Consider the following 18617-nt stretch of genomic DNA (forward strand, 5'->3'; position numbering starts at 1 on the left):
CCTTGAGAGTCCCTCCTTCTAGTTTTGTTCGTGACCATTAGATTTTACTTCCTGTTGGACAATCAAGGGAAAACTTTTTAGCTGGCTGCCATATTGTTGTTGTTGTTGTTGTTGTTGTTGTTGTTGTTGTTATTATTATTATTTTATTCAATTTCTATACCGCCCACAGCCAACGGCTCTCTGGGCGGTGAACAGCATAAATTTAAAATACAATATAATAAAATCACATATCAATACCACACACATAACAAAATTCCAAAGACTAAAAACATATTACATAATTGTTCTAGTATACTAAGAAGTAATAAATATACTAATAATATTAAAATATTAAAATGCCTGGGAAAAGAGGTACATTTTAACCTGGCGCCGAAAAGAGAGCAAAGTTGGCGCCAGGCGCACCTCGTCAGGAAGACTATTCCATAGTTCGGGGGCCACCACTGAGAAGGCCCTAGATCTTGTCGTCTTCCTCTGGGCCTCTTTATGAGTCGGTACCCGGAGGAGGGCCTTCGATGTTGCACGCAGTGTACGGGTAGTTTCATATCGGGAGAGGCGTTCCATCAGGTATTACGGGCCCGCGCCGTGTAAGGCTTTATAGGTCAAAACCAACACTTTGAATCTGGCCCGGAAACATATAGGCAGCCAGTGCTGATGGGCAGGAGGGCCAAAACCTGCTTTCTGCAGACATCAGATGCCTGCTGGATCACTGTGTGGGGCTTACAAAGCCCTGCGCAGCGATCCAATTTTGGTTCTCCCATCAGGAGCACATTTAAGGCACCCAGTTGTGCATTGGCAGCCACTTCTCTACCTGCCTCTCACCTGATGTCTCATGTGATGTCAGCAGATGGGTGTGGTTTGGGCAAAACAGCCTTGCAGTCCAAATTTGATCCCCTAGTGGGCCAGGTTTGGCCCACAGGCTAGAAGTTTCCCACCTCTGCTTGAGGTCATGCATGCACCTTTTCCTTTTCCCCTCAAGGAAGATAATGTAAGTCGGTAAAGTCATATGAGGCTATCCCAGAATTCTGCTTTTCAGGAGAGGAAGCAGACCTCTCTGTGGAGGACTAACAAGGAGTGGACCAGGCCTCCCCACCCCACCCATTCACATAAACTGACAGGTTAGGAGCAGAGGCTTTATTAAGGCTAGACTTCTTAGACAGAAGGAAAAGCTTTGTTGTGAATGAATTGGCGTGGCTTCTGCTTTAGGTGGCCCAACTTCATCAGCTTTTCAGAATTCTGGGATTGTCAACAAACATGTAGATAGGGTCAACCTGGAAGACATTGTATACTTGGACTTGTTAAAAACTTTTTCACAAAAATATTTCACCAAAGGCAGCTAAGTAATCTTGGCAGCTGCAAGTTAAAAGAGGCTAGGTCCTCTAATGCAGGAGTAGCCAATGTGGTGCCCTCCAGATATTACTGGACTACAACTCCCATCTCCCCTGACCTTTGCCCCTTCTGGCTGGGGGAATTAAAGTCCAACAGCACCTGGAGGACACAGTGTAGGCTATCCCTGCTCTAATGTATTTGAAGACAAGGAAACAAGTGGGTATGTGAGTGTTGGGATCACACTAAATTATTCAGGATGGTGAAATCCAGAGCAGATTGTGAAGAATCCCCCAATGAGTCTGAACTGTTGGTGACTACCCAGAAGAAATAGTACCTGGGGTTTTGCTGGATAGCTCAGTGGGAAGGTCAACTCAGTGTGTGGTGGTAGTGAAAAAGGCAAATTTAGTGGTAAGGTCATCAAAGTGCCAGATAAGGGGAGTAAAGAAGAGGCACTTGCCCCCCTGTGTGGAACTGCCCTCTTGGTCTAAGCTGGATTGTCCATTCCTCTGTAAGGCAGCTGATGGGCTGATTGTGCCAACTGCATTGATCAGTTGGCATGTTGTTTCAAACCCAGGCTGAACCCATAGTTTCAACAAGGGATGTAAAAATTAAGGGTGTTATTCCATGCTAGTACTATTCAGAGTAGACCCATTGAAGTTGATGAACATGACCAGATTTAGTTTATTGATTTCAGTGGGTCTACTCTGAGTAGGACTTAGCTACTATAGATTCTGGTTGAAATTATAAAGACAGTGTGGTAAATCCTCTAAATCCCTTCCTCCTCAGACCTCACCCTTTCTGGGCAGCCTACAGCAAAACCTCTTGGCCCTCTGCACCGGCTGAAATGAAGGGTAAGCATGTGTAGCTGTAGCTGTGTACCTGTAACATCAAGGTGGTCATTTTAACTGGTAGCACCAATGTTGTGGAATGCTCTTCCTGATGAAATATGAGAGGCTTGACAGTATTGGCATTCAGCCAGCTCGAAGACACACCTGTTGAGACAAGTATTACCCAGATCCTCTGACCTTCTGATCTAATCACTTTAATTGCTGTTTTAATTGTTATGCTGCTTTAATGGACTTGTTTTATTCTGCAATTTAATTATGGATATTTTCATTTTTTTATTAAATTGTTTTATTGTGTATTTTAATTATGTGTTGGTTATATTTCTATAATTAATTTTATACTTGTAAACTGCTTAAAAGCCATTTTGGCAAGTAAGCAGTATATAAATTAATTTTTTTAAGTGTATCTCACACTGATTCCTTGCTACCCTTGCATCTCCTGTGAGGTTCTTTTCTCTGTTGCTGAGCCCCTCTGTCTGATCCCCTCAGCTGTTGCAATCTTGGGTGTGAGCTTGAGGCAGGAACTCACCCCCTTTCAAAGTACCATATATTGATGATGGTATGTTGTCATTTAATTTAATTTATGAATCACTTCCTATGAAGCATCTCAAAGCAATTTCACAATACATTAAGAACACATAAAACAATTGCGTGTAAAAAATAAAAATGAAAAAACATGAATATAAAAACAGCTAAACAATTACATATATAAAAACAACTTCAAATCCCAAATGGGATCTGTATAAATACTAAATTATAACATCAATACTCAATTCCATATTTAACCATTGGTGTTTTGTTTTCTAGCCACCCGCTTGTGCATATGCACACATCCACACACCACAAAGGGAAGTATAATAAAGATCCATTTCAAGGCTCTTCTGTTTTTTTGCTGATGCAGGAGGTCTCCGGGGAGCAACAGTGGTGGATGCCTTAGATACTCTGTATGTCATGGAGCTGCAGGAAGAATTCCAAGAAGCCAAAGACTGGGTGGAGAAGAGCTTTGACTTGAATGTGGTGAGTCAGAATCATAGAATCATAGAATAGTAGAGTTGGAAGGGGCCTATAAGGCCATCAAGTCCAACCCCCTGCTCAATGCAGGAATCCAGCTTAAAGAATACCCGACAGGTGGCTGTCCAGCTGCCTCTTGAATGCCTCCATTGTTGGAGAGCCCACCACCACCCTAGGTAATTGGTTCCATTTTCATATGGCTCTAACAGGAAGTTTTTCCTGATGTTCAGCCAAAATCTGGCTTCCTGTAACTTGAGCCTGTTATTCCATGTCCTGCGCTCTGGGGTGAATATGTTTCTCTGTGTATGTTTTGGACCCTGATGTTTTGCCCTTGGGTTCCCCACACACAAACACGCACAGACCCTGTAGAAAGAAGCTGAGAGTGAGAGTTGTGTAGGGAGAAATAACGCCTAAATGTTAAAGAGAAAGTGGCTTTGATCCTTCTTAATTCTTTTGCATCTTACATTGATCACCAGATAAGGGCACCACAGAAGATAAATGTCTAATCAGCGTCCATTTCTTTGTTGCTTATCCCCTTAAGTGCCACTTCTTTCTGTCTCCCAACTCCTTCTCTTTATCCACTCAGCAGGGTTGGTAGTTTGAGGAATCAAACATGGCTGCAGGCATATGAAGCTTAAGCATTAACGCCCTAGCACTTCAATTTGCAATATAATGTGATGTTAAATTTAACATACATTTATCCTGAAGGTGCAGAATATATGTTATTTATACATTATATAACATATATATTTCTGCCTTCAAGATAAACGTGTGTTCAATTTATGTATGTTAACCATTTTTATTGTATTGAACCTCACAACAACCTTGTAAGGTAAGTCATTGTTGTAACCATTTTACAGATGGAAGAGTTGAGGCTGGGAATGGGGCAGCTTTGCATAAGACCACACTACGTGCATGGTGGAGGAGGGACTTGAACCCAGACCTCCCAGATCTAAACCTAAATCACTGTCCCCTAGATTACAGGGGCTCTCCTACGAGCATACACATTCACTATTGGCATTTGACAATCATAACTGTATTTCTGAATCTTTTGCTTCAGATAATCCCCATTTGAAAATGAAGCTAAACATAACCATGCGTAATCCACTGCAGCCTTCTATGTAGTGAACCTCACAGGGTTGTTATGAGCTTAAATATTGAAAGAGAATCACCACTGCTGTCCCGTGGTGGCGAGTTCCAGTGTGTGCCAGTGTGGTGTTCACTGCAGGGTGGAGCAGGTTGCAGTGGGGTAGGTATATTCGGGACTGTGGGTGTGCAGTTCCCCCCTGACAGTTTCTCAGATTTCCATATGGGCCCAGGGATCCAAAAAAGTTGGTGACTCTCATCTAGCCACTGAATCACACTGTCATATGGGGTGTGATGGGATTGCAGTTGGGGGTGCATGCATGGTTTGATCTCTATTGACAGTTGTTCCAAGTTTCCAAATATGCCCATGGGCCACCCAAAATTGACAAGCCCTCATCTAATCAGGGCACCACACTGTGATATTTCATAGCTAAAGGAATAGGTGCCATCCACTAAGTGGCTGCCTCTGACACATTGCACTCCTGGCAAAATTTTAGCTTTGGTTTTGGTTTCAGTCTTTCCCAACACTATTTTGTCAGTATTTGTTTTCCATAGACTTTAACGGGGCAGGAACACTTTAATAACTTTTGAACCACTGTTCAGAACTTCACCAAATCAATGAAAAGCTCTGCTATGCAACAACTCTGAATAAAGTACATGAGTTGTTTAACCAAAATTGGAAAGAAATATATTATATGCTTCCTTAACTGGAGAAAGGAATCGAAGTGTCAGTTTTCCGCACTTTTAAAACTTGCTGCATCAGTGGGAATTTTTATTGTTCTTTGAAATTTGGCACTTTCATGGATCTCATCAGGTGGATCATGTATGCCAAGTTTCAAGGTACGAATCCAACAGATGCCATTTTTTCCACCATAGAATTTTGAGACTTGAAATGATAGAAGCTTGTTTTTTATACTTGATTTTAATATAGGAGGACTCCTGTCCTCCTGTAATTTAACGCTGTAAGCGAAGACTGGTTTTCCCAAGAATGGGGGAAAAAATATTTTCAAGAAATGTGAAAACCTGCAAAAGTCCCCTTGTTGCTTAACCAAATGAACAAGCCTGGCTTATTAGCAGAAATCTCCATGTTCAGAGGTGGTTTATCTCTGAATACCAGTTGCCAGGGAGCAACAGTGGGAGAGGGCTATTGCCAGAGGCATTGGACTATTCTCCATGGGAAGCAGCATGCTGGATTAGATGGACCTTCTGTCTCACCCAACAAGTCTTGTATTCAATCAATCAATCTTTATTGATACGGTCATAGACCAAAAGACATTTATAAATAAAACTACATACATTTATAATAAAAGGTTACAAAGTTGCAGTCATGTTAAAACAGTAAAACAATAAAACAACAAGGAAAACAGTTACAGTTGGGTGGCGGAAGCTTCTGGAAGGATAGATGCCTTCCGAATTGATTGAGCCGCAAAAATAAATTTAGCAACTGACAAGATAGTATCCTTATTAGCTGCTGACAAAAGATGTAAAAGTAAACAGTTAAGCGGTTTGTAGGGGTATTTATTTATGATGGGGGTTATGAATTTGGAGCGAATATCGTCATATAGGGCGCACTCAAAGATGACATGAGAGAGAGTTTCTATGGCGCTGACACCACAAAGGCATAATCGGTTTGCATACGGGATACGTTTAAATCTCCCTTCAAGTAAGGCAGAGATAAGACAGTTAAATCTAGCCTTTGTAAAGGCTAGACGATATTTGGGGATCGTAAGAGTTTCCAGATAAGGGGCACTGAGCATAGGCACAAAGCTCAGACCAAAGTGAATAGGAGAGCAGGTCGAGGTGGCTGCAGTTATGGAGCGTTGGAAGTCCATATCGTTGATACGAGTCCGGATAGAATGTTTAACTGTCTCTGGAGCGAGGCACATCAGATGTTCAATTGAGAGGCCAATACTTGCAAGGTAATTTGTAAACGTACGGGCCCATTTCGAGGTAAAAGAGTCTTCCCAGAGTAAAGGGAGATAGCCAGTAGATTTTTCATAAGACATTTTAAACCAGAAATTTAGGGCGGCCAACCACGCTTGAGACTCAAGTGAGACTAGGCCAGATTCTAACCTAAGGACCGCCGCAGGAACGCACCTGGGAACGCCAAAAATTTGTCTGAGAAACAAGGAGAGAACTGCCTCCGCAGAAGAGTTGAAGGCGCCAATCCATAAAGGTACCCCGTAGAGAAGTTGAGAAATAGTTTTGGATCTAAAAACCTTTAGGGCTGCCGGAATGTATTGTCCTCCTTTAGTGAAGAAGAACCTTCGAATACCACTGGCTGAGTTGCGAGCAGTAGAAATAGCCCCTCGGATATGGGGATTCCAGGACAGAGAGGAATGAAAAAGTATACCAAGGTATTTGAAATGAGAAACCTGTTCTATTTTATGGGTATTAATTGTCCATGCGTGAGCAGGAGAGTGCTTGGCAAAAGCTAAGATCTTAGTTTTGGAAAAGTTTATAGATAGTTTGTTATCATGACAGAAACTCATAAAAGCTTTAGTTAGGCGTTTGAGTCCTACTTTAGAAACAGAAAGGAGAACAGCGTCATCTGCATACAATAACAAGGGACAATGCAGGTTTGCTAACTTAGGGGGGTGGAAGTCCGGGGATTGACAATAAAGGGACAGATCATTCATGAAAAAATTAAATAAAAGTGGGGCTAGTATGCAGCCTTGTCTAACTCCTTTTGTTGTAGTAAAGGGGTTTGTGAGATGACCTTCACGACTACATCTAACACGAAAGGATGTGTGGTGGTGCAGACGGCTAATTAAGAAGAGGAGTCTCTTGTCGATCGTAGATTTTGCGAGTTTCGCCCATAGTATCTCCCTAGGGATGGAATCAAAAGCCGATTTCAAGTCGACAAAGGCAACAAACAGGCCGTTACCCCAGCGGTTCTTGTATTTTTCAGCTAAGTGATTTAAAATCACACAGTGTTCTATCCCAGACCTACCTTTCCGGAAAGCTGCCTGCTCCCTCCCAAGGATATTATCCTCCTCCAACCAAGATGAGAGTCTCTCTTTTAAGTAGCAGGCATATAGTTTGCCAATAATGGAAAGGAGGCTAATTGGGCGGTAATTTGCTGGGTCCTCTTTGTTCCCTTTTTTAAATATAGGGATAACTATGGATTCAAGCCAAGACTCAGGGAAGCATCCGGAATTATTGATCAGAGTAAAGAAATTTGCTAGAAGAGGGCCCCACCAAGCTTGGTGCGCCTTCAACATTTCAGAAAGTATGTTATCAGGTCCAGGAGCTTTGCCGGATTTCAAGCTAGCAATCAAATCAATAATTTCTTTTTGGGTTACAGATGGCCAAGTGGGAAGATTTGTTAAATTATCAATAAAGGAAACAGCATTTACAGTCTCGTTGTTTGCAGAAAAATATTTCTCCCAGAGGTATGGGGAAATGTGGCAAGGGGCCGGATTTAGTGGGCTCATAGAACCAGAAATCAGCTCCCAAAAACACTTCGAATTATTTGATCTGGAGGCTTGAATTAGGGCTTCCCAATCTTCATGCATCACCTGCCTTTTTTTGATGACTATCATATGCTTGTAGTATTTTTTGATAATAAAATACTCAGGGGGCAGGGTGGTTAAATTTTGGTGTCGATATTGAAGGTATAGCCGTCTCAGCTGTTTCTTAGCATCAAGACAGTCCTTATCAAACCATCTGGGAAAACCAGTGGTAGGAGGAGCCCTGAAGGAAGAAGATGGTGGGATAATAGAGGCTTTAAGTTTGGTAATTAAGGAGTTATACGCTATTGACGCTAAATATGAATCAGAAGCATGCATGATCTCCCTCTGTAAGGACAGGGCAGAGGGGGAAGTGAGAAATAAGGCCACATTAGAGGCTACTGTGGGAGTCCAAAATGTCCTTTTATGGGTAGGGTGGATTAGATTTGCCATTGGTTTATGGGTAAGGAGCAAGTGACCGCGTTCTGGTAGATAAAAGGAAAAGGTGAGGGGAAGGTGATCACTATCCTGTCTGGAGCCGACAGAAAAGTCCGAAATAAACCTGAACAGGGAATGCGAGATCAAGGCGTAATCGATGACACTGCACCTGAGGCCAGAAATGTAGGTAAATTCCGCACATGAATCTATCTGCTTATGACCGTTCAACATTATTAGGCTGTGTCTAGCAAGGAATCGGTATAAACATATTCCACCATAATTTATCTTGGGGTCCTTGGAAGTCCTAGCATAGCCTGGGAGGTATGGGGCGGTGTCCTCGCCCCCCCAGAGGTTTGAAGCAAATAGCGCATCATTGTGGGGGCCAGACCTGGCGTTGAAATCACCCATAACAATGAGAGGAGCTTTGGGGAATTTAGCCTCGAGTGATGTTAGATAATTGGTAAGAACGTCCCAGTCACAGTCAATTTGTGCCCGAGAGGCATGAGGGGGAATATAAACATTTACTAACAGAAGAGAAAATGTGCTAAAAGATAATAAAACAGCCTGTGCAATGTTTTTACAAGGGGTTAAACTTATAGAGCGAGCTGTTACAGAAGTAGAAATGAGTATGGCTAGGCCTCCTTTGGGTCTGCCTTTGGAACTGGGTTGGGAATAGGTCGCTGGTAAACATGAACAAGAGAAACCATCCACTATTAATTTAAGGGTACACCACGTCTCCTGTAAGAAAATTAAGTCAAATTTGTTCAGAAAAGTAATAAAGTCAGGAATTTTTTGTTTGGCATTCCACCCTGCAATGTTCCAGGAGAGAAGGTGGAATGTAAACTTAGGTGAGAGAACAGAAACCTGGCATGCATTAATAATTGGATTCGTAGGATGAGAAATTTCCTTTGCTGTATAAGATTTGCAGAGTGAGTGCTGTGGTGTCCTGAAATGAGGGTTTACCATTTTTTCAGGAGATTCACAGGATAGAATCGGGTTTTTAGAATTTAATAAGGGTTGTCAAGTCAGTTCAGGAACCTCATGTACTATCACATCACATATTGTGCTAGGTCTACAAACATTTGAGTAACAATGTGGCAGTACCTTTAAGGGAACTTTCAGAGGAGAAACTTGAATGCTGGAAGGTGAGTTCAGTTCATAGTCCTCCAAGTATCTGGAACATGTCCTTTTTGCCCTTAGATTGTTTAACAGATTCTGCATTTTGTTTATGACCTCACTTTGTTCATTCTCAGTGAATGTATGGAAACTATTTAATAGTTCCTCCTCTCCCTCACAAGCAAAGTCAAATGCAAGATCTTGATTTTCCTTACTGTTTACCAGAGAAGGAGGTGACTGTAACGGAACGAAAATGGGAGCTGGTGGTGGGGAGGAGCTTACTTCATCCAAAATAATAAGATCAGAGTTTATGGAGTTAAGTGTTTCAAAGTTTAATGTTTCTTGTGCTGGGGGAGTCAAAGGGGATAAATTCTTTTCCAGCATAGTTGGTCCTAATGATAGAGAAGAGCAGTTCATGTTTAATGTGCTTTTAAGAGGAAGCTGTTCCAGGAATGGATCCAAGTTTCCAGAGTTTGATATATTTTTGCTGCTGTTCGAGGAAAACTTCCTCCTCTCATGTGAAGAGATAAGGTTTGTTGTTGGAGTTCTCTTTGTGAACAAGGAAATTGGACTGGCCAGGTTTGTGAAATGTCTCTGAACGGATATTCCATGGTAGCTGAGAAGGGATTTATTTGCAATTATCCGTGCTGTTGTCTCAGCCGATTTAAAGGTAAGTAAAGCAGACGTTTTTGTTGAGGGGTTGTAAAGGAATTCCACATACGAGATATCGTCAGGCCGTAAATCCATTACACCTAACGACTGAAGGGCGTAACACACTCTTTGCTTCCTGATGTTTACTTTTTCTTTGATGTTAAGAAGAGGAAGATTCAGCAGTGCAAGTTTGTTTGAATTATATTTGAGAAGCCAATTCCCATTTGTATTCTCTCGTCGTGAAATCTTGTTATTGGTAGAGCATATTCCGCTATAGGACCTCGGGTTGGGGTGAGTAAGTAGCTCTGGAAGATTTGGACTTTTTTTGCTTTCTGGTAAGGCTTTGCAATAAGATCTAGGGGGTGTTCTCGCTGTAGATGAAGCAGATAAATTCTTTGTTTGCGAAGCTGTTTGCTGTTGAGCTTTAAGTACTTTAAAAAGTTTCTGAAAGTTCATCTTCTTACTCCTTGGCGGTTTGTAATTTTTTATGTTTTTGGATTTTTTCTCCTTAGGTGCAATACGAGGTTTCTTTCTGTTTGCACACTTCAGTGTTGTTGTTGTTTTGTGGGGGGGAAGAGTGTAGTTTAGGCTCAAATATAGTTTGGATAGTTCTTCCATAAATGATTTTAGAAGGTTGTTTGTTTCTTCCAAAAAAGCTTTGATGTTTTCAGTCTCTTTTGCCACAATGGCTAATTGTAACTGCAGACATTTTTGGCCAGTTAGAAGTAGTTTTTGGCCAATTTGTGCCAGTTCCGTGGTTTCAGTAACTTCTGTAGAGCAGGCAGCAGATGGCTGTGATTGAGTAAAAATGGGAGTCTGGCTGTCGATGTCTGTAGCATGCACAGTAGACAGAATGTCTAAGGGGGAATGTAAGTCAGTGTCCTTGTACAGAGAGGAAGATGGCGTCTCCTTGCTTTCAGGTACCTGCAGCAGAGAGTTGATCAGACTAGGTGTATGCGTCTGCCCAAAAAGGGGATCTGTGGATGTTCCATACACCAGGCTTTGTATAATTTCTGGGTCATCCCTTGCCTGGAATTCCTCACTCAAGCAGGAACAGAATTGTTCTGTTTCGATTTGGGAAGGGGTTTTCTCAGTAGATCGTGACGCATTTCTCTTTGTCTTATCCGCTTTGGTTGGTAAAAAGAAGTTTGTAATTTTAAGCTGTTGATCCCCATTCCCAGATTCTTCCAAAACCTGTTCTGATTTATGGTCATGTTCATAACATCTTTTCCTTGTTTGAACCATTTTAAAAACTATAAGGTTTGCCTTTTAAACTCTAAGATGAACGGAGGTATAATTATAAATTGTCGACTCCAAGGCTAAGTAGTTTTATCTTAGGAATCCTTAGATTTTGTTATGGTAAATTATATTCCTTGAGTTAGTAATGCGAAGCAGAGTTGTGACTCACCGGCTGATAAAGAGTCTGTTTTCTTGCTGATAAAATGGTTCCATAGCCTTCAAAAAATAGGTGTTGTTGATGCTGTTAGGTTCCAGAATAAAAAATTTCCAAAGAATATCTCTAAAGATAGCAAAAAAAGAGGCGAGGTGGGTATGAGCTCCAGAGCTCGCTAGTGGACCTGCCTGCCAGCAGCCATCTTCCACCAGCTTGACCAAGTCTTGTATTGTATATCTGGTTATATAAAAATGCCAATCTTTCCCTGGCAGAAATAGTACCACCACCACCCGGAATGTTGACAGCCATAATCAATCACAATAAAAACAATATAAAATCACTTAAATAAGCAAACAGTACAGATACCACTGATTTTTTGAAAAAATCCAGCAACAACAAAATCATTCAGCTCAAGAGTAGTATCTTAAGCAAATGCTCACTGAAACAGCCCTTTTTTATATAAGCTTGGGTCGGGGCAGTATAGAAGTGCTTCATTCTTTTCAATTTTTAAAAAAATCCTGCTTTCAACTTGTTGTGGAAAGTAGTGGTGCTACGTGTGTATGAGAACCAGATTTCCGGAGAAAGATGTTCCAAAGCCAGGTGCCACCACTGAGGAAGCCCTCCTTTCAGCACCTGTCTTATCTCTCTTCTGGTTAAGGAGCAGGGCTTTCACCAATGGCTGCGATGCATGGGTAGGATCGTAAGGAGGCGGTCCTCCAGATATCCTGCTTCCAAATCATTTAGGGCTTGAAAGATTAGTTGCGGTGCTTTGAACTGAGACCAGCAATTTATCAGGAAACAGTTCAGTAACCCACAGCAAGCTGTAGAGGGGGAATCTTTGTTTGATGGGCCATTTGTCAACTGTTTGTTTCTTGCAGTCTGAAACTGGACACTCATCTGAGGGGAGGGGAGGTGGGAAGTTTAGTCGGTATTTAGTTGTAGCTGTAGTGTATTTTCTTTAAATTAAATATTTTTTTTTAAAAAAAGGAATGGTACAGTGAAGTTGTTATGCAGGCACAAGTTCGGACTCCTGTCAGCAACCTAGGTGCTTCTGCTGCACCAGCTGAAGTTGCCACGCATTAGTGCTGCAGAGAGTGTGTTACATGAGTCCTGCCTGAATGTAATCAAAACATGTATTAGTATGGTATGGAGTGCCAGAAAAAAGTTTGCTTGTTCGTTTGAAAAGATTATGGATCCCTTAATATATACCTGTAATGTTGTGACCTGCCCTGGGACCTTGTTATTAAAATTACGATGATGATGATTGATGATGATGATAAGCAGTTTACATAAAACAGTATAAATATTCATAAGAAAATACCAAGTTAAAATCAAACTTTAAAAACAAATAGGTCATAATGAAAATGTCAAAATATAGATAAAATCAACCGAATTTAAGAACAAATATGCGTGATAAAATTACATGTCTGGGTAGGCTTGCCTAAACAAAAAGGTTTAGCAGGCATCAAAAATAGTGCAATGAAAGTGCCTGCCTGATACCACGCCTTTGTGACGTGGGAAGCTTCTGTAAGGGCCAGGGTATATACGACTGTTTCCTCACCTCAGTGTCATGACTTAGTTTGCCCTGTTCTGCCCTACCTGTTTGAATTGTAGGTTTGGAAACTGCCAAGGGTAAAAGGACAAAAATGGAGGGGAAAGCAAAGAGGCGGCCATCAGCGACAGGGGACGCAGAGCCCCCTTGTAGTGACTCCTGAATCTAGCAGGGATCACAGAGTCAGAGACTGCAAGGGCACCAGACAGGGTGCTGGGTCAGGGTCAGGGCTCAGAGCTGGCTGCTAAAGATAGAAAGACAATTGCACCTGAGGCGGTTGGACAGGAGCTCCCAGAGGAAGCACCAGGGCCTGTCGGGCCAGAGCCCAGACCCTCACAGGAATCTTCCCTGAGCCTTAGGAACCAGATGCCTCCCACCACACATTACCAGCCCAGCGGTGCAGGGAGTGCACCAGGAAGAAGAGTATGGAACAGTGGGGGATGCCCGTCTTCAGGCCAGAGGGTTAGCCCTTTAAGGCTCTGAAGGTCTCTGAAGGAGTACAGCCTGGAGGAGGGAGTCTGGAGACAAAGGCTTAGAAGGCCGCATTCTGCTCCCAGTCTTTGTCAGAGCAAGTTGCTCAGTTGGAGCTCTTCATGTTCTGGCAACCTTCTCCTTGCCTTGCCTCCAGCCTTGCTGCTTTCTCTGTGCGATTGGGCATCAGACCCGAACATGACACCCTTGTTGTTCAGACTAAAGAGGCAACCTAACCTAGAAGCTACAGTAGGGATCAGGCGGCAGTCCAGGATCTGCTCTGGTCTCTTCCTGTTAAAAGGCAGACGAGCACAGGAAACTGCCTTGAACCAAGGCAGGCCAATCGTCCATCTAGCTCAGTATTGTCTACACTGACTAGCCAAGACCCTTCAGGGTTTCAAGCAAGGGATGTTAGGAGCCCTACCTGGAGTTGCCAACAGATTATGCTCCTGGGGCCTTCTGCATGCAAAGCAGATGCCCTGCCGCTGAGCTACTTTGCTAGTCTCTCTGCAGTTCTCACCGAAAGTAGCTTGGTGGTGATGCGCACAGGCAGGCATCCCTTGCTTCAAGAATCACTGTGGGCTCTAATTCTGTATTTACCAAGACAGTGTTCACATCCTAACTTCAGGGCTACAGCAAAGTTGTCGTAGCATAGCTAGCATGTCCCTTGAAGGAAGAGCAGCTCATGCAGGTGCCCTCCTGTTTTTAAAAAATCACTGTTTTGGAAGAGGTGGCCAGCACAGACGTCCAAACGGACAGTCACATCTAATAAATCTGGTTGAATGCTTTGTGTTTGGTATTGGATCAATAGGCCAAGAGACAAAATAGACAGGGATAATTGATCTGTGTTTTAGCAAAAGCTCTTCCTCCCTTCCCATTTGCCCCCCCACAGATCAATCTGCAGCTGCAAGAAGGAACCACGTAGGTAGCCAGATCGCAGGATTTAATGTGGAAGAAAATGGATCTGCTTTGAAAATGATACAATTATTTAATGCTGTTAGCACCCGTTATGAGGCAACAAACATGAAGATGATGCCTCTGGAAAATAAAAGATGCAGTGTGTTGTTCCAAAAGGCTGACAGTGTTTTGTTGTAGCAGAAATGAACCAGCAGCTTCAGAATGGTGTTGTTCTGAAAGCGTTGGGCTTAAATATGGAAGTCCTAGGTTCAAAACTGGATGGCCCTGGGCAAGTGTCTTGCCTTAGTTCTCCATCTAAAATAATGGCTGTGCTGCTTGATAGCCTATGTGCTACATATTGGGGCAGCCAAATCAATGTTTCCTCTCACCATCCCATTGCACTTGCACTTTCCTGGTCATCTAATGCTCCAAAAGGGCCACCCACGGTGCATAAGACAGGTAGGTTTCCTCTACCCAACCACTGGATTGAGCAACCCTGCCTTATTTGGGCATGTAAGACAGTTTTGAAAGCAACAAACAGAACTTCACTCAAGCTTGCTCTGGATCACTATAAGGATTCCGTTAATCACCTAAAAATATATATGAACGTAATTGTGATTAACCAAACAGAGGTTTTTGTTGTATTAACAAAACGTTTCAGCTTCTGCCTTCATCAGCTGCTAACATACAAATGCTGTTACCAAGGTGGCAGTTATAGAGCTTTGAGGATGGAATGCTCAGAGGGGCTTCATCTGCAGAAGCTAAGTAGTGGTGGTACTGTCCTCCAGGTTCAGGCCATGTGGTGCCAGTGTGTCCAGAGAGTAAATCCAAAAGTTCTCCCTTTTAGTCAATGCTGCTGGATCTGCTGGCATCTCTATAGCTGTAATGGAAAAGTCCAACAGGCTGTGACCCTCGATGTTAAAATATATATATTCCTGACAGAGCTTGGAAAAATTACTTTTTTGAACTACAACGCCCATCAGCCCAATCCAGTGGCTATGCTGGCTGGGGCTGATGGGAGTTGTAGTTCAAAAAAGTAACTTTTCCAAGCTCTGATTCCTGACCTTTGAAAGCCTTGCAAGGTTTTCTGTACCCCAAACTCCAGGACTATGAAACTGCAAGTTCTGCTTTGGAGTTTTGCTGCTGCATTTGAGGGAAAGAATCAGTTGAAAGCTACCACGGGAAGTGATGGTTCCCCTCCCCCTTCCTCTCAACCATTTCCTGCAAGGATAGGCCATTTCTACCACGGATAGAGACAATCTGTTATTCCTCCCCACCCCAGATTTATACTCTGTCAGCACATGTGGGACCCGCTTTACTAATATTTATAGATTTCTATGAAACACCAGGCTTGTGGCATTTAGCACATTCAGTTCATATCAATCTTGGAAATAGTCAGAACTTGAAATAAGCTACAGTAGTGGAATATGGACTCAAATCCCTGCTTTATTGTGAAGCTCTCTGGCTGACCTAGCTTCCACATAACCTCCCTCACAGCAGTGGCGGCTGGTAGCTCCATGTCAGTGGGGCAGCAGAATCCACTGCAGATTTTAGTTGGAAATTGTCAAGGAGCTACCCAAGGTGCTTCAGTTAGAAAGTCTGGACTAAAATGCAGAGCGGATTCCACAGCCACCACTGTCTCACGAGGTTGTTGGGAAGATAAGAAGAGGAACACCATGTCTGGCGCTCTGAGCTCCGTAGAGGAAAGGGGGGAGTAAGTGTGTGCGTGTGGGGTCAGTGTATGGATTTGCACAGGAGAGTGTGAATAATGTTCTTTCCTGTATGCAACACACGGAGAGCAACCTGGCCCTTCTTCCCGGCAGGGTATGGTGTATGGTGGTTTCTTGCACTGCTTTCCCTTTTCCTTTTTCTAATGGTGCCTCTTACTTATCCCTGAGATAGATGTTCTGCCTGGAGGCTGTGTGTGCGTCTGTGCTTGCGCACGTGCGTGAGGAGCTGATATTTATTCAGAAAGCAAAACCGAATTGGCATGCAGGATCAGGCTTCAGCGACACATTTCTGAAATGGACAATTTGACTGCAATTGCTTTGACATTTCACTGATCCGAAGCTGGATTATTATAGATCTTAACTAGCTTCAGGTAAAGGGCTATCTGAAAGATTCCATCTACAAATCAGTGGAAGCCTGAGAAAGAGAGAGAGAAAAAGAAAGAGCCATACAGGCCTCCCTTTCTCCCTCTTATTTGCTTGGAAATTGATTTAGCAGAATTGTCTCGTTAGAATGAATATGGCTCTCCATATTTTGAATAGAGCAGATACGTGAGTTCTTCAAACATTACACAAAGCTGGAGAACGGGAAGCGCTGTTCATCACTCACGATTCCTGTCTTTTCTCCTGCCACCGCCCTCGTCCTTCTCGTAACTTTCAGTCTCTCCCCTGTAAAACTGACATAAATTAAGAAAGTCACATGAAGCCCTTTTGCTTGTTAAAAGTGCTGCATAAGAATAAAAGCCACAAGTAAGGGGGCAGTTCACACATGGCCCTGGCATGTCTGTTAATGCACATGGTTGGAGCAGCAGCAGATTTCAGGATGTGCATGTTCACCACCACTGCATATGTAGCATCTTAAATATGAACCGAGGCCCGTGCACGTGAATCCTTCCATGAGAAGCTCCTCTGCCCATGCACCTAATATCCACCCCTTTTTGGCAACTAATGGATTGTGTAAGTGGGAGCCTGCCAGGAAATTGACCTACAAGGGCCCCCAATTTTCATTCAGAGCATAAAGTGAGAGGGTGGACAAGTCCAAGGCTTATTCCTTCCCCCGTTGTGTGTGTGTGTTGTTAAATTAATATCCTGCCCTTGCTCTCAAAAGGAACCTAGCTTGTATAACAACCTATCCGCTGCAGCCATTTATTAATCCTTCTCTAAGAGCATGGCTAGATATGGCTGCCACTGCAAACAATGGCCCTGCATGTCCTTATCCCCCTTCCCCCATGTCAACATCTCAATGCAAGACATGGGCCACATTTGCACCGTATGTTTATGCCACTTTAAACAGTCTTTGGCTTCCTCCCAAGATTCCTGGGAAGCATAGTTTGTGAAGGGTGCCGAGAGCTGTTAGGAGACTCCTATTCCCCTCTCAGAGAATAGGGACTGACTGTTAAACCATTTAGGGAATTGTAGCTCTATGAGGAGAATGGGAGCCTCCTCTTAGCATCCTTCACAAACGACACTTCCCAGGATTCTTGGGGGAAAGCCTTGACTGTTTTAAGTGGAATAAATGTCTGGGGTGAATGTGGCCATGAGGTCATCGGGTTGAGTTTCCCTTACCCTTTTAAGCCAGCCAATAGAAGTGCGTAGTGACAGGGGTAATAGCTTGGTGGTAGGGCATATGCTATGTATGTAGCAGGTCCCAAGTTCAATCCCCGGCATCTCCAGGTGAAACCTTGGAGAACTGCTGCCAGTCTGTGTGGACAATACTGAATTAGAGGGGTCAGTATAGTCTGACTCAGTATAACGCGGAAGCTTATGTAAATGCTCAATGCTGTGATGTCATGCAGTGGGATTTATTAGTTGCTACTGGAGGAGGGAGTGGCAGGAAACGTAGGTCTGCTTTGCCTGGCAGCTCCACATTCACTATATTCCCTTCAAGTTCTGTCCTAAGGAAAATGGCTTTATTTGTACTGAAAGCGCCGGCTTGTGCCACTTTTCCATAGTATGTGCTCATCTTACAGCTTTACAATTTGGTTAGCACAGCCTTTCCCAACTAGTGGGCCACCAGGTGTTGCTGGACCACAACTCCCATCAACCTCAACCAGCATTGCCAATGGTCAGGAAAGATGGGAATTGTGGTCCAACAACATCTGGTGGCCCACTAGTTGGGAAAAGCTGGGTTAGCACATAGCCTAAATGGATAGCAATACAGAATCGGGCTTGTATATCTTAAGTCTGAAAAGTATAATGTCAAAGTTAATAAAACATAGAAAAATATCCAGGAGATTAAACAATATGTATTTAACTAGGGGAAAATACCAATAAATAAAATGCCTGAAAACTGACCTGTGAAATAATTACTATCTTGGAGTAAGCCCTGTAGGAATGATTGGGCAACCCACATGATAATTCAAGATCCATCAAAGAATATAAACATATACATTTTAGGAGAAGATAGGTCAGTACATAATGTTTTGATAAAACAACAAACTGTTTATGTGTGACAAAATGGAACCATATATTTGTATTGACCACTGAAGAAGACCTGTTTAAGGTAGAAATTTGGTCTACGGTATAATTGTTATGTAATATTTGGTTTGTCACAACATTATTGGCCATATCAGTTGATATTTGGATGTATTCCATATGTATATCAATAGCATAAGAGTTTTTAGACATTTTATTCATTGGTATTTTTCCCTT

The 18617-nt window shown here is 42.8% G+C and overlaps 1 protein-coding gene across 8 annotated transcripts in view; it reads left to right on the top strand.

Moving 5' to 3' along the window:
• The window catches only part of MAN1C1 (mannosidase alpha class 1C member 1), a 276387-nt gene that overhangs the window by 200460 nt on the left and 57310 nt on the right, over positions 1-18617 (top strand). For 6 of the 8 annotated variants that reach the window (XM_061597579.1, XM_061597577.1, XM_061597581.1 and 3 more), the window contains one exon: positions 3073-3188. In XM_061597579.1, the coding sequence (XP_061453563.1) occupies positions 3073-3188 (116 nt within the window). Of the gene's footprint in view, positions 1-2112; positions 2178-3072; positions 3189-9931; positions 9945-18617 lie in introns of those variants that run through there. The other 2 variants (XM_061597582.1, XM_061597584.1) reach the window with 2 other exon arrangements.

The sequence above is a fragment of the Rhineura floridana genome, chromosome 15 (assembly GCF_030035675.1).
Source record: "Rhineura floridana isolate rRhiFlo1 chromosome 15, rRhiFlo1.hap2, whole genome shotgun sequence".
Classification (NCBI taxonomy): Eukaryota; Metazoa; Chordata; class Lepidosauria; order Squamata; family Rhineuridae; genus Rhineura; species Rhineura floridana.